The sequence below is a fragment of the Amborella trichopoda genome, chromosome 11, assembly GCF_054954075.1.
Source record: "Amborella trichopoda isolate Santa Cruz 75 chromosome 11, AtrichopodaSantaCruz75HAP2 v2.0, whole genome shotgun sequence".
NCBI classification, from domain to species: domain Eukaryota; kingdom Viridiplantae; phylum Streptophyta; class Magnoliopsida; order Amborellales; family Amborellaceae; genus Amborella; species Amborella trichopoda.
In genome coordinates this window covers 48,445,198-48,470,131 of record NC_142346.1, presented here as the reverse complement: position 1 = coordinate 48,470,131, position 24,934 = coordinate 48,445,198, and the positions used below count along the sequence as shown (strand labels likewise).

At 37.3% G+C, this 24,934-nt stretch overlaps 1 protein-coding gene across 6 annotated transcripts; it reads left to right on the top strand.

The window, feature by feature from the left end:
• Positions 1 to 1,405: 1,405 nt before the first annotated feature.
• EMB140 (EMBRYO DEFECTIVE 140) lies at positions 1,406 to 23,522 on the top strand. Of its 6 annotated transcripts, none has more exons than XR_016043851.1 (16): positions 1,406 to 1,685; positions 2,680 to 2,813; positions 3,967 to 4,024; positions 4,153 to 4,368; positions 4,843 to 5,109; positions 7,361 to 7,495; positions 7,569 to 7,694; positions 8,654 to 8,698; positions 13,447 to 13,554; positions 16,490 to 16,650; positions 16,764 to 16,887; positions 20,535 to 20,619; positions 21,357 to 21,782; positions 22,079 to 22,171; positions 22,600 to 22,765; positions 23,074 to 23,522. XR_016043851.1 is itself a non-coding variant. In XM_088851314.1 (16 exons), the coding sequence occupies exons 1-16, from the start codon at positions 1,419 to 1,421 to the stop codon at positions 23,328 to 23,330; spliced, it is 2,658 nt and encodes an 885-aa protein (XP_088707440.1). In that variant the 5' UTR covers positions 1,406 to 1,418; the 3' UTR covers positions 23,331 to 23,522. The 6 variants fall into 6 exon arrangements, 2 of the variants coding, with proteins under 2 accessions (XP_088707440.1, XP_088707441.1); XM_088851314.1 differs by having other exon boundaries at positions 20,545 to 20,619; XR_016043852.1 differs by lacking the exons at positions 21,357 to 21,782; positions 22,079 to 22,171; positions 22,600 to 22,765; positions 23,074 to 23,522 and adding an exon at positions 17,438 to 17,557 and having other exon boundaries at positions 20,535 to 20,609.
• The last annotated feature ends 1,412 nt before the right edge of the window (positions 23,523 to 24,934 follow it).

Here is a 24,934-nt window from a genome sequence, read left to right as displayed (position 1 = left end):
ATTAAAATTCATTATAAATATTGTTTTTTAGGAATTCAATAAAAAATGAGGGTACTCCATTAAGAATTTTCATGTTTTTGAATGAATATGCGAATATTGATATGTTCTTTCCTTGCATGAACCGCCATTAAGCATTTAATTTACAGTATTTCGTGCTCATCCCTACACTGTTGCTGTTGGGACTCGATATGTGAATAATATGGCTGGGATAGGGTGGCCTCAGAATCATCATCTCTCTCATTTTCTCTTTGAATAATATGGATTAAAAAAAAAAAAAACAAATTTTCAAAAAAATCGATCATGGATAAAAAAAAAAATCACAAATTTTCAAAAAATTCTATCATGGATTACAAAAAAAAATTCGATCATGGATTAAAAAAAAAAAATCACAAATTTTCAAAAAATTCAATCATAGATTACATAAAATTCGATCATGGATTACATAAAATTCGATCATGGATTACATAAAATTCGATCATGGATTACAAAAAAAAACAAACAAAAAAAAACAAAAAATTCAATCGTGGATTACAAAAAAAGAAAAAAACAGTTCGATCATGGATTACAAAAAATTCAATCATGGATTACAAAAAACTCTATGATGGGTTACAAAAAAAGCAAAAAACAAAAAATTCAATCATGGATTACAAAAAAAAAAACAAACATTTCGATCATGGATTACAAAAAAAAAACAAACATTTCGATCATGTATTACAAAACATTCGATCATGGATTACAAAAAATTCTATCATGGGTTACAAAAAAAAAAAAAAAACAAAAAAAGCGATCATGGATTACAAGAAAAGAAAACAAACATTTCGATCATGGATTACAAAAAATTCTATTATGGGTTACAAAAAACCAAAAAATTCGATCATGGATTACAAAAAAACAAAAACAATTCGATCATGGATTACAAAAAAACAAAAACAATTCGATCATGGATTACAAAAAAACAAAAACAATTCGATCATGGATTACAAAAAAATCTATCATGGATTACAAAAAAAAAAAAAAAAAAAAAAAAAAAAAAAAAAAAAAAAATCCGTACGGACTCGCCGATTCCGTACAGTGAATCGGCCAGTCGCTGTGCGGAATCGTTCGGTTCTCTCTAGAACCGGACGATTTCTGATTTTTCAACCGATCCGGTCCCTTTTCGCGAATTCCGAGTCGACTCGGCGTTTTTTAAAACGCTGGTTGAGAGCTTCACACTTATATAATATAAATATATATTTTTTGAAAACTAAATTAGTATTAGCGATAAATTCCCGGTGTAAAAGCAAAATACTGGGGTCCCCTGCACAAAAACTGCAGTGAAGGGAGTTGTATGTAATTTTTGCTTAATAGAAGTGCAGATTGCCAAAAGTCGGTCTCTTTTAAACCCCATTTACCATCAGAGTGTTTTATGTGCTTGGAGAATGGCGTCTCCTGTTTCTCCATCAAATGGCGAAACCGTAAACCCTAACCTTTCCTCAATCGGTGAAACCCTGGAAACAAAACAAATTGATCCATCTCAGTACGCATATGAGGATTTTGAGGATGCAGATGACCTTTCATCTGAAGAACATGGAAGAAAGAGCTCTAGTTCTGATTCAGAGTCGGAAGAAGAAGATAAGGAGAAAGTACTGGAAACCCTTGAAAAAGCAGTCGCAGAAAACCCTAGAGAATACGATTCTCATGTTCAGGTATTCCTCTACTGCTTTTGCTGTATTTTCAAGCATTTTTTGTTTGATGAATTCACTTGCACAAGTAGTTAGCTATTCATGGATTTCGTAGTTACAGCAGCTAGTGCTCCAAAGTCTACAAATTTGCGAGATTTTTAACTGCTGGTAAGATTATATGAGAAACACTTTGACTGTGAATTAATGAAAATTAACTAGTACTCAAAATATACATTTTTCAGGTATCTGACTTTTAAAATGGATTCAGTGACCTAATTGAAATGCGCATTTGGCAGATATCTTTAGTGTAGTACTACATAATAGTTATGGAAAGGGAAACATAATTGTTGAAAAATAAGTTTAAAAGAATAAAAAATATTACAAACTCCTGTAAATTGGATCTCAATATTGTTTTAACTTTTTTTAGTTGCATGTGGATAATTATCCCACTTGCTGCAAATTCGATTCGGTTTGAGGAATCTGTCTAGTCCTATAACCAAGTTCAGCATTTCTAATTATTTTAGTTTAACTAGTGCTATTTCAATGAAGGATGAGTGCTTCATAACTGTGGTTGAGTACGCTTTGACTGACTTTGTTTTGCAGAGGTGGGACAGAGTACTCAAAATCTTAATGGAAATGCGTAGATATTTATTTCCGCTTCACTTTACTCCTCACAAAATATGTATGAAATGCTTGAAGTAAAAGATTACAAAGATGGGGAAAAAAAAAAAAAAAAAGAGCTTAAACCACTCATCTGCCATGTCATGTGGCATGGTGTCATCGATATTGTCATCTTGCACCGAGAAGAAAAAGAAGAAATGACTACATTTTTTTCTGTCTCCCTTCAAAATGTGTTGCAATTGAATTCGTGGTGCATTTTCATTCTTTATGTGTAATTTCCATAGTGTCTTGCTTTGCCATGGCTGGATGGTTAATATGAGTGGTATGATTTTATGGAAAACGAGTTTTATTACTGTGTTGTTTGCTTGATATGGGCATGTGATGCTTCATATACCAGTACATAAAAGCCTTAAGGAAAGTTGGTCATATTGAGAAGCTTCGAGAGGCTAGGGAATCTATGCAAAGATATTTTCCACTGACTCCTACAATGTGGCAAGAGTGGGCGAAGGATGAAGCTTCACTCAATACTGGGTAAGTATAGCGTTTTTTCTTAAACAGTTATTCCTTTTGAAGTTTTCATTTTCTTGTAAAAGTTTTGTTTATGGGTGCTTATTCTAAGAGTTTTGTTTACGGTTGCTTTAATTTTTTGAATGGAATTGTCTTATGCATTTGAATGGGCAATCACTTCTTTCATTTGCCATCTGGTCTGCTTGTGTTTTCTAATAGTTTTGGAAAGATGCCCTGTTGATTGTTTTTGATTTATTATCTTGATTGCATGTCATCGTTACTTATCGAAAAAAGCAAAAGCAAAAGAACAAGTTTGTAGAGGTTCCTGGGATACTGTTATTCTCGATAGCCACATGTTGAATTAGTCAGATGCTCAGATCATTTAGGCATGATTCACTTGTCTGTGCGTTTTGTTGATGCGCTAATGTCTTTAATGATGTTTGATTTGTGATTTCATAGATATCATGCATCCTTTACTTTTCTGGTGCAGCAGAAATAGAGATGCTCAGGGGAAGCAAATCTTGCTTTAAGGGGGTTCTATCAAAGTCAAAAACTATGGACTCTCAATTGGAGTCATCTGTTATTGTATGTTTCGAATCTTAAAAGGACTCAAAGCAGTTATTCCAAAATTAGAGGGAATGACCTAGTGTCAGCCAATTCTAATATAACTCGGCCAAGGCTTAGTACGGAAGCTGTGGCCACCATCCTGTAAACATTCATCATTGCATGATAGGAAACTTATATCTTAAGAATATTTTTGCTTTCATTGGATTGATTACACTGAACTCTGGAATAAACAACTTGAAAATTTCATAATATGGCAGATATGCACCAAGGGGCTTCCTACTCCCATATAATTTCCCTCTATCTGTGGCGCAGCCCCGTTCTACATTTGTCACCTCAATTAGTAGTGATTAGAAACAATTGAAGAGCAGTGCTTCAATCATTAAGTTTTTTTTTTTTTGTATGTTAAGTTTGTTATTTCTACTGAAATGTCATTCCTACGATTCTCTCAGCTTAGGGCATACCTGAAGTGTGTTCTGGGTTTAAGTTTTCTCATTTTGTTTTATTGATTGGCTTAACTTCCTTGGTATCTATTTTTATCATTTTGTATTGAATTTGGAAAAAATGTGTTATGGCATTTGGTAGGAACATGATTTCTTTATTTCCGGTGCAGTTCAGAGGCTTTTGCTCTAGTTGAAAAGATATATGAACAAGGAGTGGAGGAATATTTGGTAGGTTTTGAGGTTATAAAAATATGTTGCTTTTGGGTTGATTATTTTTGAAAAATATGGAATTTAATAAAGTACAAGCACTAAGAAGCATTTCTATATAATACATTACGGCTGTGAATTCTGTGCAGTCTGTTTCTCTTTGGTGTGATTATTTGAATTTCATTCAAGAGAATGATCCATCAGTCAGCCAATGTACATCAGCTGGTGTGGCAAAGATGAGGACTCTGTTTGAGAAAGCCCTTGTTGCAGCTGGTCTTCATGTTGCTGAAGGCAGCAAGATATGGGGCGCATATCGGGAGTTTGAGCAAGCTTATCACCTTATTATTGATGACCATGATGTAGAGGTGAGTTGGTACTATTTGTTCAAGCTTACAAATCACCATTTAGAATATGGTTTCTTACATTTTTTTTTCAAAGTTCCTCATGCATCTAGGAAGGCATTCTTTTGATGTGTTTTGATGCTTGAATAATGTTGTACTTAGTGTCAAGACATATTTGTGTGGATCTCTACATGTCGCATGTTAATTTGTGTAAGAAATCTACATCCTTCACTTCTTGCCAATGTATATTTCAAGAATACAAACAATCAAATGACAGGACAAATTATTACCTGAATACCTAATAAGGATATTCAAATTTTCTATCCTTGGAGTTAAAGCAGCAACTTATTAAATTATTGGAAGTATTTTCCAAAGTCTGAAGTTTTTTATGAATTGGAGGAAGCTTACTGTTGTTCGTGAAACAGACTGTTGTTTACCCAATTATTGGTTGGCTAAACAGTTGCTTACATGCTATTGGTTTATCTAATTTATATGCAGGAAAAAGCTAAACAAGTGGAACGCATCCGAAGTATATTCCGCCGTCAGTTAGCCGTCCCACTCACTGGCTTAGGTTTGGTGCTTGATGAATACAAGCTTTGGGAGATGCAACAAGGAGAAAATGTTTCTGATGATCTTGAATGGATTCCTCCAAATGTTGCTGCAGCATATCAGAAGGCTCTGCAGATGTGTAATGCTCGTATTCGTCATGAGGAGTTGATTTCAAGTCAGAACACTTCTGCTGAAGAGAAGCTTCACCACTTTTTGGTAACATAAATTTCTTTTGCCCTCTTAGATACGGATTTTTGAATTAACATACTTGGCTGTAGCTGCATCTTCCTATTTAGGGCTGGTGTTGGTGGCTGTGCATGTGTATTTCAATTAAATATTGGTTCTAAGTTTCTTTGTCATTGTTGCCTTTGGGTTTCAATTTAGTCTCTATGGTAATGATCCAAGTGTCATAGTTTGTTAATCTTTTTGATATGGAGACTTGTTTTTGTTTGATGTTACCGAAATGAAAACCAAGTTTTATATATTTATAAGTTGGTTATTGTTTAGTGATAGATTCTTTTCATTTTTTTCATCCTTTTACAGATTGTCTCTATGTTTTGTTTGTACTGGGGGTAATTTTTTCTATTTTTTTTGAATATGTAATAATTTTTTTTTTGAATATGGTTGGTGTAAATTTTTCTAGTTATGCTTTGTTTTACATAATTTTATCAAGCCAATATGTTGCCGTATCACTGTTTGGCGTTTTGATTTGCTCATATGTCCTATGTGTAAAGTTCAAATTTGATAAGCAAGTTTTCTAGGCCAAAATGAGTGATCTGGTCTTCTACTTTTATCCACTTTCAAGGTGAGAAAATCATAAAGTCTATTATTTGGATTTCATGTGGGGTCTGCCATGTTAGCGACCTCCCTTCCCCCCCCCATCCAAAAAAAAAAAAAAACCGGATTATGCCTCACATGCTTCTTTTAACTGTTTGAGGTTCTGATGGAATTCTGCAGTGTCTCATCCATAGGAAGTTATTTTTTAACAAATATGACTTTGAGTCACTTGACTAGTTTCAAGTCAATAGTCTATCTCCCTTAAAATGGATACTCTCCTGTACTGCTGTACAGCTTAACTATGAGGGGTCACAACTTATGATGACTACCATCAAGGTGGTGTCTCCGGTTCATGTCACAGTAGCGTGCTTGAACTTTGAACCTTTCCCAGGTTGGAATTAAAATCAGAGTTAGTGCAATGGACTAGTGAAGATAGATGATGTCCCAGTTAGCCTTTTCTTCAGAAAAAAAAGATAGATGATGTCCCTTTGTTGTCACTCTTGGACCTGGGTTTGCTCTTAATGATCTTGGGTTGTTTGGGTGCACTTACGCCTTAGACTTTGGTCTTGAATGGAGCAACATGGGCTTGTCAAAGAAGGGATTGGGGCCTAAAAGCCTTCAGTGGGGTAGCAGTTGATGTTTTTGCATTCCCTTCTGGAATTTTGAATGGTATGTAGCCCTTCCTCTATTGTGTGGTTGTTAGGTTGCTTTCTCATTCTTTAGAATGTCATGGGGCGCTCTTACTATTTTTAGCATAACAATGTTCTGGTGGGTCTCCGCAGAGTACAGGGAAGAGTTGTACCTTCGCTGATGGAGGATATTGGTCATGTTTCGGGTGTCACCCACATCTGTGCTCTTAGAACACAAGGATCAGTGATGGTGATATGCAAAACTACCAAAGCTGTTCTTTAGGTTTTTGGTATATAAGTTGATTCTAGTGTACTGTAGACACCTGATCGTGGACAATGGTCATGTTTTGGGTGTCATGCACATGTGTGCTCTTAGAACTCAATGATCAGTGATAGTGATATGCAGAATTACCAAAGCTGTTCCTTAGTTTTGTGGTATATAAGTTAAATCTAGCATTCTGTAGACACCTGATCCTGGAAAGATTGATATATTTGTGAAGCAAAACAGGGTATCTATTGTTACGTTTCTTCTAGAACTTCCATTGCAACCACTTGCCTGGTTAAACCAGGAGAAAACAAGTTATTTGATAGATGCTGTTAACTTGATTATGAAGATACTTTATGTTTAGAGTAGGGTTAAGTGGGGCAGACTCCAGTTTTGCGCAAAGGACGCTCTAGCTGGTGTTCATTTAATTTGGCATTATTTCTGTATTTATTTGTTTGAGTCAGCTGCGGAGTTTGAATACGAAAAAGATGACATTTTTATTTCTCTAGGGCCATGTACTTAACTTTTGCAGTAGTCATTTTGAGTTTGCATGCAGCGATTTTTATTTTTTGTATGCTTATGTTGATGGTTCGGTGGTAAAGTATAACATCACCACCTTTCTGCTATGACAAATCTGTTCCTTTGTTATGTCAATATGAAATGTTTAGAGTATCCTGCCACGTGTGCTTGTTTGTGATTTAGAGATGCTTGTTTTGTCCAGTTTTATTCAACATGTCCTAGTAGTAAATTTTATCTTTCCATTGCAGTCTTACATAAAATTATGTTTCCACCGCAGGCTTACATAAAATTTGAGGAGTCTTCAGGTGATCCAATTCGAGTCCAGCTTCTATATGAACGTGCTATTGCAGACTTTCCAATATCAAGTGATCTTTGGCTTGGCTATACCAGCTATCTTGACAAAAGCTTGAAGGTGATTCCTTCAAAATGTTTGAAAATGGGTTCCATGATTTATATCAGTATTGATTTCTTTTTGTTTGATGCAGGTATCTAGTATCATAAAATCTGTTTATTCTAGGACCATAAGAAACTGTACTTGGAAAGGAGAACTTTGGACCAGATGCTTGCTTGCTTTAGAACGCTTTGGTGCCTCAGAAGAAGAGTTGTGCAGTGTGAGTATGTCGATGCCCTTGAATATGTGTTACTTGTTGAAATTTATTTTGCTTTCGCAGTTCATGATCCGCAACTTTCATCACATAACAGTGACATAACATGTAGTTTTTTTGGAAACTGAACTGTCTTTAATGATCAAGAGATGCAAAACCCAATGACCCATATTATTTATTTATTTTTGGTCACCATTTGACTCCTGGGTTATATACTTGGTCTCATACTAAAGGGTGTAGTTGAACTTCTCCTTTGTTGTAGGAAGGAATATTGCTTTAGTACGTTATTTTACACTTGCATTTCTTTTATTGTGTACTTGATTGTTTTAGAGCACTTAATTGATGATAAGAATCATCTTGATGGGATTTAAAGTTATGATGCTGAGGGAAATATTTGGTAAGTTGCTGAACCAAAGCTCTACAAGTTGGCCAAAGGGCATAAACCTAGGTAGGGGCATTTCATAGACCTAATTTTTTTGAAATAATCAATCCTTCGCCTTTTGAGAGATTCACAATAAAATAAAACAAAAGGAAATAAAATAAAGAAACTTGATTTTGAGCTGAAAAAAATGTAGATCCGGTTGTCCATGGAAAAGACAGTCTATTTGGAGCACTCTTTGAGCTTCGGTTTTAGGATATTGATTGTAGAGATGAATAAAGATGATTGAGAGTTATGGGGTAAAAAAGATACCCCTTGCTAGGTGTTTTGGCCTTTGGGCTAACTTTTTAAGTTTTAGGGCTTACCATATCTTTTAATTCTAATAATCTATTCTTTGAGGTATGGCCTAGTTCAATATCAAAACCAAATTATGCATCCTATAATGCATTTGTTCTGTGCTTCAACTGGTACATTCACCTCGCGTTTCACTGTCATTTGTTTGATCTATTCAGGCAACTGACTTTTCTTTCTTATTGGGAAAAAAACTGTGGTTCAGAATCTAATCTTGGAACTGGGCTAATTTCAGGTTTTTGAGCAGTCTTTGCAGTGCTCTTTTTCAACTATTGAAGAGGTAATGAGATGTTTTCATCTACTGTTTTCAATTCCTTGGTTGGTTATTGGACTGGTTTAGTGGTACCTTGTATGCAAAGTGTTTCTTCTTTAAAAAATTTGGGTGTTATTGAACGTTTTATATTTTTTATTTGGTTACTGCTGAGTAAAGCAACCCAGTAATTTGTTATAGATTATAGGGATGTAGGATCAAAATCTTAAAAAGGCAAAGTTGAACCAGGAGCCAGCATGTAACTACATGCTTGTGATTTTGGGAAGTCAAACGTCTATTTTTTTTTCTCTTTCATTTTCCTTGGAATGATTCCTAAAAGGCAAAAAATGGCTAGGAGTTAATTCAAATATTTTCTGCCTTGTTTTGCTTGTTAATCATAATAATAATACATAATAGGTATGCATAATTGAATTTGTGTATTGTGTGCATTTATGTGTTTTATATAAATAATGGGTTTTTCTACAACACATCATTCTAATGAAGATATTAGAAAACCCTACTTTCAAAATTTTGACCTTTATTATTCCTAATTGTAGGGGAGGAGCAATAAGGGTTATCTTCATTCTCTCAGGAACTGCATTTTGAATTTTAAATGAGATTTTCTCATCTGCGATTCTCTCCTGCTACCCTAGGATGGGTTCAGAAATTACCTCTAATACCCCTATCATTCAAAATTAGAAAAACAAATCAAAATTTCACCATTAGCATGGTTCATTGTGGAAAAACCCATAAATAATTTTGTGATATATTTTCATCTAATACGCATCATATTACAAAAGAACTGGAAAAACATTGCCCGACTTGGGAAAAGCTGTTTGACTTTACAAGTCAAATAAGTCAGATGTCTCGATTGTTGACTTGCCTGATCTTTGAATGTAGGATGCCTAATTTGAATTGTGTTTTTAATTTGGTTAGCCCCTTGCCTCGTCTTAGGGCTTGAAGGCGAATCAAGTTGAGTCGGTCCAACTCTTCAAACAATGCCAAGGGCACTGCCCAGAGTCACCACTAAGTTCGAGCAAACACATAGTTCTTTTACATCAATATCTGAGTTTGTTCATGCGTGGATTTGCCTTCTCGTTGTCTTATCATTCTCTCAAGCACACTCTTTATCACTTCCCATCCCTCGGCAACCACCAAAACAAACATTTTCTTCTTTGGTTCCTTGAACTGCAGTTAGTTCTTAAAATGCAGTGTATCAGAACTGCTCTCTGCGTACCTAGTTTTGCTACTATTAAATGGAAAACTCTCTCCAAAACTTCTTCAACCTCTAATTGAGAAAACCATGTCAAAAATCAAAGGTTGGAACAAAACCTTTTCCTATCTTGGTTGACTAAACCTTATTGATTCATGCCTCTCCCCACTTGCACATCATTGGTGCTCGCATTCCAACTACCCTCGACCACCATCAACACCCTAGAGAACCACGCAAAATGGAGAACCATTTGCAAACATAAGAGTGAAGGTGGACTTGGCATCAAAACAACTAAGGACATTAAACAAGTCCTTTCTAGAAAAATTTGGGTGGGAATCTGCGAGTGGAAAAAGGAACAAATTGGGATAAATACCTTTGGAGGCATCATATTGGAACCGCTAGATGTAGATAGACTCTTGGGCTTGGAAATGCATATTCCAAACTCTCCCATTAGTCATATGCCATATCCAGTGGCCCTTAGATGATGATGGATTTGCTGACAGGCTCACATGAGTTCTTATCAGGATCACCTAAGAAGGTGGTCTTTCTAGCTTCGAAAGCTCAATCCTGCACAAGGGATCTCGATTCCAGACATTTTTTGAAATTAGGGATCTTGATCCACAAAATTGGGGATCTAGATCCATGGCTAATGGGATCTAGATCCCTCCCATTCATTTGATCAGTAAGTGGAATTGGGCCTCCACGAATGTGGAATCATGTTTCTTCAACATTGGTACCAAATATTATCGGCATTTTGAGGCTCATTTACAATGGGAGCATGAATCACCGACATATTTGAGTTGTTGTGTCTGGATCGCCAACATTAAAAACTAAAGCTCTTTTCATGCCTAACGATTGAAATTTGAATCCTCATTTTGGGTTTTCAGATTCACTTCTCACTTATAGAATACACTCCAATGATAACAAAAAATTACAAAATATTTTAAAACGGGATTCTTTGTATTCAATGATACTGTGGTTTTTCAATTTAGAAAAAACATTAATTGTATTGTTCAGCGAACTTCATTCCTGAGCTAGAGTTCCCTAGTTAAGTACTCTTGGGGAGCCTCGATTCTAAGTTGGACGGACCTTGATCCCATATACTTTATCATTCGATCTTGGGCACAGTTGGATCATACTCCCTTCATATTGGGATCACGATCCCTTTAACTCACGGTGTATGGATCCCGATCCAAGATCTGACCTCCCCCCCAATCTCTGTAACTATTGCTCCAAATAATAATGATGATTTTATTTCAAATAGTGGACATGAAGTGATCAAAGAACAAGTGGGAACAAACAATACCCTAGTGGCTGTACAAACAATTGATACAACCTAGGGCCTCTTTGTTCTCATGGTTAGCCTCCCAAAAGAGGCTAGTTACAATGGTTAGAGTGTAAAGATGGGTCTAGCATATGTCACATTTGTATGGCCAATAGTGAGACCCATGACCACTATTCATCTCATGCAAATTTGCGAGTGACATGTACACAATCATATTGTGGAGATTCAATATTAATTCAATAGCCTGTCCAAGCATCCCAAGTCTCCTTGCAAATTGGTTCAAAAAGAAATTCATGAATAAATTTCTTGGCAAAATTCAGAAAGTCTTACTCCCTACGACCATATGGGTCATTTGGCTGGAGAGAAATCAGAGGTTGAAAACAAGATAGCAAGCAATCAGTCAAAAGAGTTCTAAGGGATAACTTCAAAAAATTGAAATTAACATCCCCAGTACCATGTCTCTTCCACCAAATGGTGAATATGAAAGCATCATTTATAAACTATGGGGAATCGAATTCCGGAATATGCTTGAATGTCTTGAATGTATGTTGTATGTAGTAATAAGTGATATACATAGGCACCTTGCAAAAGCCTAATATGTTCCTTTCATTGTAATAGGAATTTCCGTTACTTTAATTCCTAAGGAAATGAGCATTGATTCTAAGTTCCCACCACCGATGTACATTTTCTACAATGTTGACTCAGACCAAGAATATGATGGAACAATGGCACTGAAGAAGTTTGAGGAACCCAAATTTGTCCTGGTACATGACTACATCCTCAATGTCCAGCTGGCCTGAATAGGTCTTGTGGAGTTTTTACTTTGGCTGCTGTTGTGTTGTATTTTGGATATGTTTATGAGAGGAAATTATGGATATGTTCATGAGAGGAAATTATTCAACTCCATGATTTCTGTCTCAGGCTTCTTGATAATTGCTTTAATCTATCCTTATTCCTGACAGTAGCTTTCTTTGCTACTTAACATTTCCTCGGAATTAAGGGTACTTATGCCTCCCCTACTTATTAATCTTACTTCTATTTCCCATCTAATCATGCCCTTACACTCAGTTTTTTAGCCGACCCCAAATAATTGGGATTAGGCTTGGATGATGATGATGGTTGAACTTGCTCACATTTCTATTGACATCAGGAAACCAAGAAAAAATGGTCCATATATTTATATTACAGTGACATGAACAAAGGCGCTCATGCAGCTCCTGAAAGAGAAACAGTTGGTTGGACATTCACACATCCTTATAATATGGTCCTGCCTATATGTCTACAGGTGGGTTACTTCCATCTTTATATGTAAACTTACTATGTAAGCTGAAATTGGTGAGATGTACTTTTATTTAAATTTGTCAGGACAGATTGTCAGAAAAAATAAAAATCATGAAGATGAAAGAAAATTGGAAACCAAAATATGGCCAAGTCACTACTCATAAGTATGATGCCTGTCAAGATTTGAAGGTTGGAATCTTAGATTTGATATTGAAGCATTGTTCTCTCTCCATCTTTCAGAAATTTTTTTCCATTGGTTTTAAATATGAGGTAGCTTGGCTAGTAATGGAAAGCAAAAGGCTTAAAAATGCTCCTATTCAGGGTCAGCGGTGTTAACGGGTCGGGTTGGGTTGTGTCCAGTACCCGACCCCTACCCGGGTCTAGAAATTCAAAAAAATAAAAAAGTTACTTTACTTATTATTTAGTAAATGTAATTTACATATTTTATATACTTTCTACCAGGTCGGGTCAACCCGAGGGCCCGACCCAATCTGAAAGGGGTGGGGTCCAGTCCAAGTCATTTGATCGGGACCCGGTGGGTTGAACCGATCCAATTGGCACCCCTTCTCCTATTAGATTATTGAATTTCTCAGGCCAGATAGCAATATTGGGTTTGAAGTCCCAACAGTTGATGGGCTGAGGAGAGTTATCAACTGATGTGACCAATCTTATTTGGTCAGTCTTATTTTGACAAAGACTTCTCCCTTTTAATGGAATCCATGTTCTATTCTGTATTACTTTTATTGGTAAAAGGTTTCTTGTTGTATTGCATTAGCACCAGACTGTCTTGGTGAGTCCTGAAATTGTATTTTCTGTGAGTATCATGGATTTGTCCTTGTTTGGAATTTGTCCTTTCAGTTTCTGTTGTTTATCATAGGTTCCCTCTATAAATTGCGCATATTTCCCTAAAATGATTTCTTTCTGTAAATTGTTTCGTTCCCCTGCCTTTGTGTGCGGAATTGGTGACTTTGACATTCTATGCGTATCTTGTGTACCCAGTATCTAGATTTGTTTCTCACTCGCATTGATGGGTTAAGACGGAGGATTCTACAGCTTGGTACAACTGATGCTGAGACCTACTATGCTTTAATTAGAGACACTTTTCAGGTATGCTTTGACAATTTCTAGTGAGCTTATGCAGTTCATTTGATTAAATGACATTCTTCTATTTATTTTTGTGTTTAGGTTTATTCTTGTCATTAGTCACTTGAAGTTGTTTCTCTGTTGTTGGTGGTCTTCAGTTAAGATATAAATAATAACATTTGCATGCTGAGTAATTATCATAAGAAAGGAAATATTTTCGTTGTAAAGAATTCTAGGAGTTTCTTACCCTGGTGCAAGATTTGATTAGACTGCTCTTCTTCATTTTAACTGGAACTTGATTGAATGACTCTTCTTGGTTTCATGTTACCCACTTTTCAGCGTGTTAGTGTGTGATGCTGATGCTGACTTTGTTGCCTTCGCTAATAATTCGTGCGCTAAATAAATCCAACTCAAAATTTGTGGCAATGCCTTCCTGCTGGCAGTGAAAAATCATACAGGCCTGAATGCCTGCCTTGTTTTTCATCTGAAAATGAAGGTCAAGGGTGACACTGGGAACCCCTCAGACACCAGGAACCATCCCAATTCCAAGGAACTTCTTTCAATGTGTTATGACGATTCATCTTTTTTCTTGCAGAGATACTAATACAATTTGGGCTTGTGGCTGTGGAGGTGTCCTCACCCCTTTCATTTTGTATTGGTGCAAAGAAATGTTCACTGGAAGTCCAGATGGATCATGTACAACTCTAGTTCTAACTGCATGTTGAAGTACAGATGGATCACGCAGAACTCAAGTTCTATCTGCACATTTGAAAATTCACTTCCTCTACACCCCTACAAATTGTAGTGTCGTCTATGTGGCATTAGATCTTGTCCAATTTGACAATGACTATATGCTATCCTATTCATCCTTCATTTGTATTCTCCTAAACTTCCAATATTCAGGGTATAATTTCACAAGCGATGTTCTCCTGAACCTTTGCATTTGCATTTTTTCCCCGGACTTTCTGACTCGTATCATTCACATTAATCTATCAAATCCTGTAGTGTCATTTTCTTTTGTTTCCATGATTGCTTACCCCTTTTTACACATCTTTGCTTTTCCCACCTACTGAAGTCTTGTTGTTTCCAGTGGTATTGTTGTTGTTGGTAATACTTGGATTTTTCTCCACAAAAGAAATAATCACCAGTTCATCAGTGTCCAATCTTAGTCTCATAAACCATTTCTCCCACTCATGCTTCTCGAAGGATAATAAACTTCCAGGTTATCATCTTATCAACCATGTTCTCTTTTTCTCACTTATTTTAGGGTTTGGTTGTGTTTTCCCGTTTCCTTGGTCCTCTCCATGACTCCTCATTTCCTTCACATTAGACATCTATTATACTTGTCCAATAATCCCGTGAGCCTTGTACCTAAATGTTTCCATTCAGGAGGGTTGCTTACATGTTGCAGGTTTTCAAAGAACTTCCATTTACCCACATCAATTCCTTGGTGGTTGCTCCAGCCCTTTCCCATCAAATCAATGTTGAGGTAATGGCCTTGATTCAAACGAGCCTATATTCCTACTTGAACTTCAACTGAGATCCACACTGGGCCATGGACTCAACGTCCAATTCGTTTCCCTTTAGCTTAAAATTTAATTTTTTTTCTCATTGGCTGGTTTCATTGCTGCTCTCTTTCTCCCGATTCCCATAAATATCCCTCCAAATTGTTATGCTTTCTTTACTGCGACCCATCGTTGTTTGCCACAATTTCCATTCTTACAACTTCGCTTACTTCTCTCTCAAACCTGTGACTATTGAAAGTCTGAGACATCTGCAGATTCTCTCTGGGAGCAAGAACAGCAGTGAGCAAAGAAGTGAAGGCTGCACTCTCATAGATCTTTCACGCTTTCTTTTCCTAGAATGGAACTTCATTTATTGGCGTAGCAGGAAGCTTATTACTTGTGGAGAATTTGTGACTCACTTGCTGGCAGTTTTTCTTCCAATGACAAGCCAATGGGAGAGAACGCCTTTAATAGAAGTACATAAAGGATCATTGGTCTCCATTGTAATTAACTGTCCATGTATGTGAGTGTGCAACCCCAAAAATAAAAATAAAAAATGAAAAGAATAGAAAATAAATATAAAGTTTGGGGTACACTAAATTTCAAGAACCTTGTATAGGATGGTGTGTTTGACTGTCAGTGTGGTCTTTCTGATTCCTTGGTTATTCACTCTAGAAATTTGCCCCTTGATCCAACCACTCTTGCGTCTTGGTCCTCTTACATGTGATCCATAGGCATTTTTGTCGCTATAATGTGGGAGGAAAAAGATTCCCTAATTTAGAGTACCCACTTACCCCATCCCTTTTCATGTGTGAGAATCACTCTTGCAAGTAGCTTCTTTCGTCATTTGGAATTAGGTGATAGATGCTCATTCTTCTTTGAAATCTCTGCCATGATACTGGCTAATCTCCTGGTTTCTAAATAAAAAGATATTGGCTGATGTCCATGGATTATCCGTCTCTGCTGAACCCATCTAATGATGCCAAGCGAATTACCTTCCACAATCAAGTGACCTGAAAAAAAATGCAAGAAGGATTTTTGGGATGTTAGAAGGGCTTCAATAGAATCTCACACACCAATAGGCTGTGCAAAAATCACTAATTTGCTATCCACGACAGATATCTGTGGATTCTGGCTTGATCTGCCTTCCTTTTGGTTGTTAATTGTTGCTATTTTAATTGATCTTTAAGAAATGATCATAGACCATGAATCTGGAGATGTATGTAAATCAAATTCTTTTTATATCCAATAATATCGCCATGTCCCAGACAGTTCAACAACTGAAATGTGTATGACTTGCCCTATGGTGTGGTTTTATTACTTAGGTCGTAACAGTTTTATAGCATTCCTATAGTTTTGTTACATGTGTTTGGGCTTCAATAAATATGACATGCCTTTTGAAATTTAATATTGGAATTGTCAAATCTAAGCAAGATCCTGACTGCTTCTTGCAGCGTGCTAGGGATTATTTATCTCAACAGTTGTCTCCAGAGACGATGACCACATATATGGATTACTTGCTGCGATTGCATGCTTATTGGGCTAGACTAGAGTCTAGGCTTCTAAAAGATCAGGGCGCAGCTCGTAGTGTTTGGGAGAGTTTAATTAAGACAAGGTTGGTTTGTTCATCTCACAATATTGAAGATTGCACTTAAGAATTAGTTACATGGAAAAATTTCATCTTCAGGCCTGTTCTTTACTGTGGTTATTATCATGTATTTTTTATAGTGGCTCAGCATTGGAGGTCTGGCAAGGTTACATAAATATGGAAATCGAGTTGAATAATATACACGAGGCAAGGTTCATTTACAAAAGATGCTACAGTAAACGGTTTCAAGGGTATGGCTCAGAGGTATGCTTCTAATCCATACCATTAATTTTTAAACATTCCTTATCATGTTTATGGACTGCTTTTCTGCAATCATCTTTCTTTTGATGGATGTATTCTTCTCATAGTGCTTAAATTTTATAGTCATACCTTACTGGTATTATTAGTTGATGCGGTTATGTCTAATAATGTGATTTCAACTTCTGCTCGTACTTTTATTTATTTATTTGTTTTGAGTATGACAGTACTGCTCTACATTGTAGAAAACTGACTATTACTGCTAAGTAGTTTCTGCTGCCCCTGTTATCTTGGGCATTAGTTTCATTTCTTATTACTTAGATCTGCTTCCATATTTTTAGGCCAATCCATCAAAAACTATTAGTAAGGTTGCATGTCAAGTTTTCATGCACTCAATACTTAGATCTTATGTAGGCTTAAGATGCGACATTAGTTGCACAAATTACTGGTTGCTTTGTAGGACGGAAACAAAAAATATTTGTTGGCAATTATTTGGTGGTTAATCTGAGTTACACTTCGTTGAATTTTTTTTTTTTTTTTAATTTGATTTTACCAGTTGTCCACCTCAACCAGCTAAGCGGGGTTATACCTTAGTCTAGCCATTTATATTCCACTCATAGACAGTGTTCGAAAACTCGGCCGAGTCGATTTTTACTCCGCTCGTCACCCTGTTGAGGTGAGTATGATTTCCAGAATCAGCAATGTAAAAAACTCTTAAGAAATTAATTTATTATGTTACTAAATCCATAATGAATGATGCATAAATATGTTTCTATACAATTTTTATGTTTCTATGATGATTTGTGAATTTTACTTACTGTATGCTCCTTTTTTGATGAACTTGACTCTGAAGTTATTATAAGCGAATGGAAGGTACATATTAGTCATATGCACATGACCATGTACAAAGTACAAAAGAGGGTGGCTCACCTCCCAAATTCCAGAAATAAATGTGCTGGATCAAAAATAGTGAACATCAAGAGCTGCTGTATGAAATTATGTTCAGTCTAACCTGCTATGGGTGATTGAGCGTAAGAGTATTGCTGATGTCCCCCTGTTTTACGAGGCCATACAGCCATTGGCTTCACCACGAAACATGCTGAAATTAGATGTTGAGCAGTGCACTTGGTGCAAAATTTCACCCAGTATTTGGTCTAGTCTCCATGGACAGATTTCTTATTAACCCACTTGATGGTGTTTTTAGAGCCGCCTTCAACCCCTAGTGAGTTGTCCCAGTCGCAAAATTTAAGTCCTTGTGATGAGGAACGTGCTTTGGCGTCATATGAGATACCGACGCCAGTAGGCGCTGAGAATGACAAGATTGTGGTGCCAATGTTGTCCCTAAAGATGCCTCCGGCATGTGCCCTACCAGGATTAAAAAAGAAAAACCCATCAACATCGAGTTTGATGGTGCCTGGCTCTGGGACTGACCAAAGAGACGACCTAGTGATGGTTGTTCTGTTGGTTCTATCAAGGGCTTCCCAATTTAGGAGGAAGTCTGAGGTGGCATATCCCTGAATATCTTGACTGTTTTGCCCATTCAATTAGAGCAGTCTTAATTCCATCCCTCACCGAGTGTGTAGATTTTTCTCTGCCTCCTAAAATCAGCCTCCTTGCTCCACCCAGATGTTCCATTAGAGGGCCAGTTACAGAAGCCCTCCAAAGGATTAAACCAGCCGTCAGAAGGGGGAGGGAGAAGTAGGCCAGAAAAGTTGTTGCACTCTTCCTGGAATCACCCATTCATCTATAAACACTTGCAGTAGACATTCCCAGATATGCGTCGCAGTTGGACAGCGGAGAAGATATGGTTGACTGACTCTTTACTCTCCGTGCAAAGGTACTGTGATTCGGCATAGCAAGGCCTCGTTTTAATTAGCTGATCCACTGTGAGGATTGGCTTACACTCTTATGTAAGGCCAGCCATCCAAAAATTTGGCTCTGGAGGGAACCTAGTCTTGGTGGTGTGATTGATTAGGCCATGGGTTCTTCTCGTATGACAGAGTAGAAAGATGTCACACTAAAATGCCTGGCGAAGTGAAAACAAAGGATTTCCAAAGATGTACACCAAGGTATTGCTTGGCAGTGATTCTCAAATATCGCAGAATGTGATGCAATGAGATAGAATGGAATAGAAACAAGGCCGGGGAACGGGTTACCTACTCCTTACTGTCAAAGTGATCCCTTCAATGAATCAAATTTCCCCAAGTAGGATTCGAACCTACGAGTAGTCAGTTAACAGCCAGCCACTCTACCACTGAGCTACTGAGAAACAATGGGATATTAGATCTCATAGAGTGCGATTCCCATTCTCAACCCATGACCAATATTGGGCCCAAAGCTTCCTTCATAACTCCTGGAAATTCTTCGTAGTGGCACTATAGGTAATCATGTCCTTGACCAGGTAGGAAGAAAGCCTGCAAGGAGGAGAGCAATTGCTCGAGGACAGGCCGTTCATTGTCCTTAAGGTCTCTTCTAAATATGGGACGGCCAAACCATAGAGCCTTCTAGGAGTTCCATGATATCGGCTATACTGCGATTTTCATTTGCACAGGTTGTTAACAGGGATGCAAACTGATTTTGAAAGCTTGATTCCCTTATCCTAATTTCTTTCCAAAAGCTGGGTCTGTTACCTGATTTTGGTAGCAGGTATGGTGCAATTGAAAAGGGGTGAAGGTGGAGAATGCTTCTTTCCAAGCACTTGACATGTCGGAGTTGGCGTTGCTCTTTGGGAACCATCATAATTTTCAGACCTGTATTTTTGTTGGACGACCTCATTTGGGGTTGTTGCTGTATTATTCCTCTATTTTCCCCTTGTTTTGAATTTTTCTGTTTTTCAAGCTATAAATCAATTTTTTCCATATTCCATCATTTATATACTTTTTCCATGGTTAGTTCTTTCATTCTGTTAATTTACGATTTACTGAAGCTCTCACATGCTGATAGCATATTGGATCCATCTAAAGTGACATATCTTGGGACTTTATTGTGTGTGACCTACAAATATCTTATCTGGTCTCAATACCAAAGTACTACAGAAATTCTGCCATGGTTTTGAACTTTCGAATCTGGTGATCTAGTACCAGCGTCATTTCTGGAAGCTTTGTTTCCAAATTGTGGGATTAAATGAGGTCTGTGCAACTAATCTTTATCACATAATATGTCAATGAATCCTTTGTTGCGGTTCAATTTTTCATTGCTCTTTGTGATCAGTACAATAAGGTTTCAGTGGAACATTGAATAAATCCTAATCGTGGCATTGAAGCGCGTAAAGAATGTTGATAGAATCATGAGCCGCATCTGTACTGTTGATTGATATTCATTGTTTTTTGCAGGTAACATTGAAGTGATTCTTTTTCTTGCAAAAATTGCATATCTGTGTATAGCATATCATTGTATGTTGATTTAGGGATAGAATTAGCCGCATGGATGTTGATATCTAAATGTTGAGAAAACATCGTTTTTTTCTAGTTCAAAATCTAAACGTTGGTGTTACCTATACCTATAAGCACATATGTCATGCATCCATGAAAAGTTGTACACTTGTAAATGATTTGTTGTTTACTTTTTTTTGTTCGTCTATTTGATAGAAGTCAAGCACTATGTTAAATGGTAGATTGTGGATTAGATAATACGCCCCTTATGCTAAAACACAGAATCATTCAGGAGATCTGCCATTCGTGGTTGCGATTTGAAAGAGAGTTTGGAAACTTGGAAGATTTGGACCATGCTATCAAGAAGGTACTTTTGTAATTGAACATTTGTGGTTTGCATTTCTGAGCATTAGGTGTTGTAAGCAATAAATTTTTTCTGGTTTACTTGCTTTTTGTAGTGATCTTCTCATTGTTACTGCAACTGGATACCTTAAATTTCAGAGCAAAGGGGAATAAGTATCTATTAATATCCGCATGGTTGTAAATTTCGCTCTATTATTGTTTTCAAAACTAATGCATGTGTTTCCATCTGTTGTACCATAGTGAACAACTAGATTTGTACATATTTCTTAAGGGATTGTAAACAATAAGACCATTTACCTTTAATACAAGGTAGTCACAATTACTTACAACCATCCGATGTGAAATTTGATAGCTTGGATGTGTCACAAAGTTCGAGAAAATTTCTTTTGAAGTTTGAGCTTCGTCAATGGAATAATTGTAGGTATCCAATTTCACATCCAATGGTCAAGATTAATGTGACCACCTTGTACCAAAGGTAAATGGTCTCATTTATACTTTCCCATTGCTTAATGCATTTTTAGTTGAGATCTCTTCGTTCCTTTTTACAATTATTTTGTAAAAAGGATTTTGAAATGAGAAGAACAATGGCCTTTGTTTTATATTGTGCCAATTTATGAGATGGTGCTATAGTTATAAGTAGTTGAATATAGGCGATTCTACTTATCATGCCCTCACATGTCGACATCCAATGCTTCGTAGGTTTCAGTATGAGCTTTAAGCATTTAAATTTGTATCTCTTAGGTCACACCTCGTCTAGAAGAGCTGCAATTGTTTCGAATTCAACAGGAGGAAAAATCTCAAAGTCTCCCAGGTCCAATATTTTCAGCTCAACCAACCAACTCCCATACTCGAAATGAGAGAAGTGGTGGGCATGATGCAAAGAAAAGGAAACCAGATGATGCAAAGAAAAGGAAACCAGGTATTGGATTTGCTGATAAGGAGCCTTATTCAAAGCGGCACAAAGATGCAACAGGTAGAGCGTCCAAAGGAGATGGACATCAAGATACGGGACCCACCAATAAACCGGAGTCTTCCTCGATTTCCAAAGGCGTTTCACCCGAAGGAATTGCAAAAGAACAACTGGCAAGAGAACAAAAAGGCGATAAATCTAAGAAGAGCCTCTACACTGACCAATGCACTGCATTCATTTCTAATCTTAATCTTCAGGTTGGTTTCTCTCTCCACCACTACACTGACCAGTGCATTGCATTTCTTTATACCTTTTGTCTTTAACTGGGTGTCTCTCTTGTGAGTTGAGTGTAGCCTCTTAGCTTGGTACTTAAGGGATAAGGGCCATCTTGTCATCCAAAGTTTAAATCCCCACTTACTTACCAACAAAATGAGCTCCTCTATCATGAGTCAATGTGATCTGAATTTTCCTTGTTATATTCAATAGTGCATTCAGCGATTATTATTAAGATAATATATTGACGAAAAAGACTAATGCAATGTTGTTCTTATAGGCAACAGAAGAAAATCTGAGGCAGTTCTTCAGTGATTGTGGTGGCATAAAGGCTGTCCGTTTATTATTGGACAAGTTTACTGGCAAATCAAGGGTATGCACACCTCTTCATGTTAACTGCTCTGCATGTGTTTTATTTTTTTGGATGGGTGGGAGTATATCGAGAGAGAGGTGTTTCTTTCGTGTGTGCGGGTTTTTTCATGTTTTGGGGCCAGTATTTGGTTCTTTTTTACCAATTAGATATCCTTTTGGATAGCGTCTAGCTTGGTTTTTTTTTGTTTTGGTTGGGGGGAGAGAGGGGGGGGGGGGGGTTCCTTTTCGTGTGTGTGATGAGAGAGAGAGAGAGATGTTCCTTTTCCATGTGCAGGTGTTAGGTTGTTATTTTTGCTTCTTTTGAGGTTAACATTCAGTTCTTTTTTCCAGTGAGATATCCTTCTGGAGAGAGAGAGAGAGAGAGAGAGAGAGAGCGAGAGAGATCTGATACTAATATCAGTTTCTCTCCCACAATATCATTATGGATAGGGGCTGGCATATATGGATTTTGATGATGACGAGCACCTAGCAGCAGCAGTTGCTAAGAACAAGCAGAAGCTGCTTGGAAAGCAATTAAGTATTGCTCGTTCAGACCCAAGGCAAAAAAGACAGAAGGGACCATCCGATAGTAGAAGCACCCAAATTTGGGGCCGAGGTATGTGATTTGATCTTTGGGCCCCAACGGATGTATTCATAGTACCTTATTGAGCAATTGAACTGAGAGAGTCCTCACTTTACTTGACACCTTGAGAGAGAGAGGCTCCAATGTTGTTTCTTTCCCTCCTTTGCATGTCACTCAGGGAGATGTGCTCCATTCTCATTGCTTAGACAACTAATAGACTCATTAGGCAAATTCCACGGCCTGGCAATTTCATAGTCTCTCTCTCTCTCTCTCTCGCTCTCTCTCTCTCTCTCTCTTCCCCCCCATATTCTTAAGGATTACTTGCAAACTTGTCGATATAGGTGGGAGGGAGCCCTCTGGAAGGGGAAGGGGAAGGGGCCATGCATCTGGGGGGTCAGAAGATGAGCCAAAAGATGTTTCCCACAGGCGTGGGGCCCACGTGCAGCTTGTTGGGTCCAACACATTTGCCGCCCCAAGAGCTGTAGCCCGCCCTCTTGGACGGGTCCCACCACAACGACAACCGCCAGCGAGTGAAGAAGGTGGCCAAGGTGAGCAGAAATCTAACGAGGAATTCAGAGAAATGCTTTTGAGCAAGTGACACATTCAAGTTCTCTCTCTCTCTCTCTCTCTCTCTCTCGCTCTCTCTCTCTCTCGCTCTCTCTCTCTCTCTCTCCCTGTATTGTGTGCTTCATGATGTGTTCTGGAGCTCTATCTAGAAGTTCATTTTGTGAAGAACTGATTTTGGCGTTTGTTTTTTACAAGTATGAAATTAAGGTTTTTCTTAGTATTATATTAAGCATTTGTTGTTGTTCTTCTTGTGAATACATGATGAAAAATGTTTTGATAGGGCTGCAGCCCTAACAAAATAAGCCTTACCTCAAAACTCACCGAAAATTGCAGTTCTGGCATTGGATCATCTTGGCATTGACCATTGTGATTATGAAAAAAAAAAAAGGATTGTAACGCATTGTCTAGACCGTCCATTTTGCCCTAAAAGTAAGTTTTGATGGATCCACAGGACCTATACCATATTTTGAGCTTCAAAATTCATAGCCGGTGTCGGAAATTGATTTTAGAGTTAATCATGGATATTTTTAATGCCTAAATGTGCTTTCTGGATGAGGATTCAAGGTGAAGCTTTACTTTGTTTTCATAAAGCCCTGGCCTTATAGAAACTAGACCCGTATATGATTAGACCTTTTAACATTTGGTACCAAAAAAACCACAATCACCCTCAGCCATCAATTGTATAATTGGGCAGTTGGGAATCATAAGTTCGAGAAAATTTTCCTTTTAGACTGTGAGGAGAATGATCCACCCTAAATTCCCAATTGTACATTGAGGTGTTTGTGACATTTGTATACAAGTCCCTTATTATTACTATTTATTTTTTAAGTTATTATTATCATTATTATTATTGTTGTTGTTGATGAGTAGTAGTAGGAGCTTTGTTTATCATAAATTTTTGCTCCCTTTCTTTAATACAATAAGGTGAAAGTTTGGAGTGTGGCGTGGACATGTACATGCATATTTTGATCGGTAGGACCACATGTAGACTGGTCCATATGGTGATTCCTAACTTGAGATCCAAGTGTGTGGTCTTTTCGTATAATCTGACCCGTCCAGTCTCAAAACTAGTCTTTCTTACGAAGTTAGCAGAGATAGAGAGAGAGAGAGAGAATTATGGGATTCAGGAAGCATGCTATTTCGATTGTGTTCACAGTTGATTTGACTAGACAAGTAAGTTCTTTTTCTATTGGGTTCATTATCTCTGTAGGGGCTGCTATTTGCAAAATGGTTTTGCTATGTACACTCATTTATAATTTGCTATATTTTCACTTGATGGATGAGAGAGAGAGTGGGCGGTTGCCACGAGAGAGAGAGAGAGAGAGAGAGAGAGAGAGAGAGAGAGAGAGAGAGAGAGAGAGGAAGACCTGACCTTCATGTTTTCAGGAACGGTCCTCTTATTGTGACAAGAATATGGTTTGATGGTCAATGCTGCAATTCTGAGCTAAAAATTATTGTTGCCTTTCCATGATTAATGGCTGAATTTTACATGAAACAAAATTAGTCTTGGTGGTTTATGCCACGTTTTTTAATGATCTAAAATACTTGAATTATGATGTTTATTTCATCTTGAGAATTATGCAATAGTGCAAATTATTTCTTTATAAATTGGACGGATTTTGGAACGGCTGCAGC

Bases quoted from the DNA above. Each gene is read 5' to 3' on its own strand.
- EMB140 (XM_088851314.1), top strand. From the start codon at position 1,419: ATGGCGTCTCCTGTTTCTCCATCAAATGGCGAAACCGTAAACCCTAAC. The intron at 2,814-3,966 runs GTAAGTATAGCG...TTTCCGGTGCAG, and splicing joins GAAGCTTCACTCAATACTGG to TTCAGAGGCTTTTGCTCTAG. The intron at 7,496-7,568 runs GTGATTCCTTCA...TGTTTGATGCAG, and splicing joins ATCTTGACAAAAGCTTGAAG to GTATCTAGTATCATAAAATC.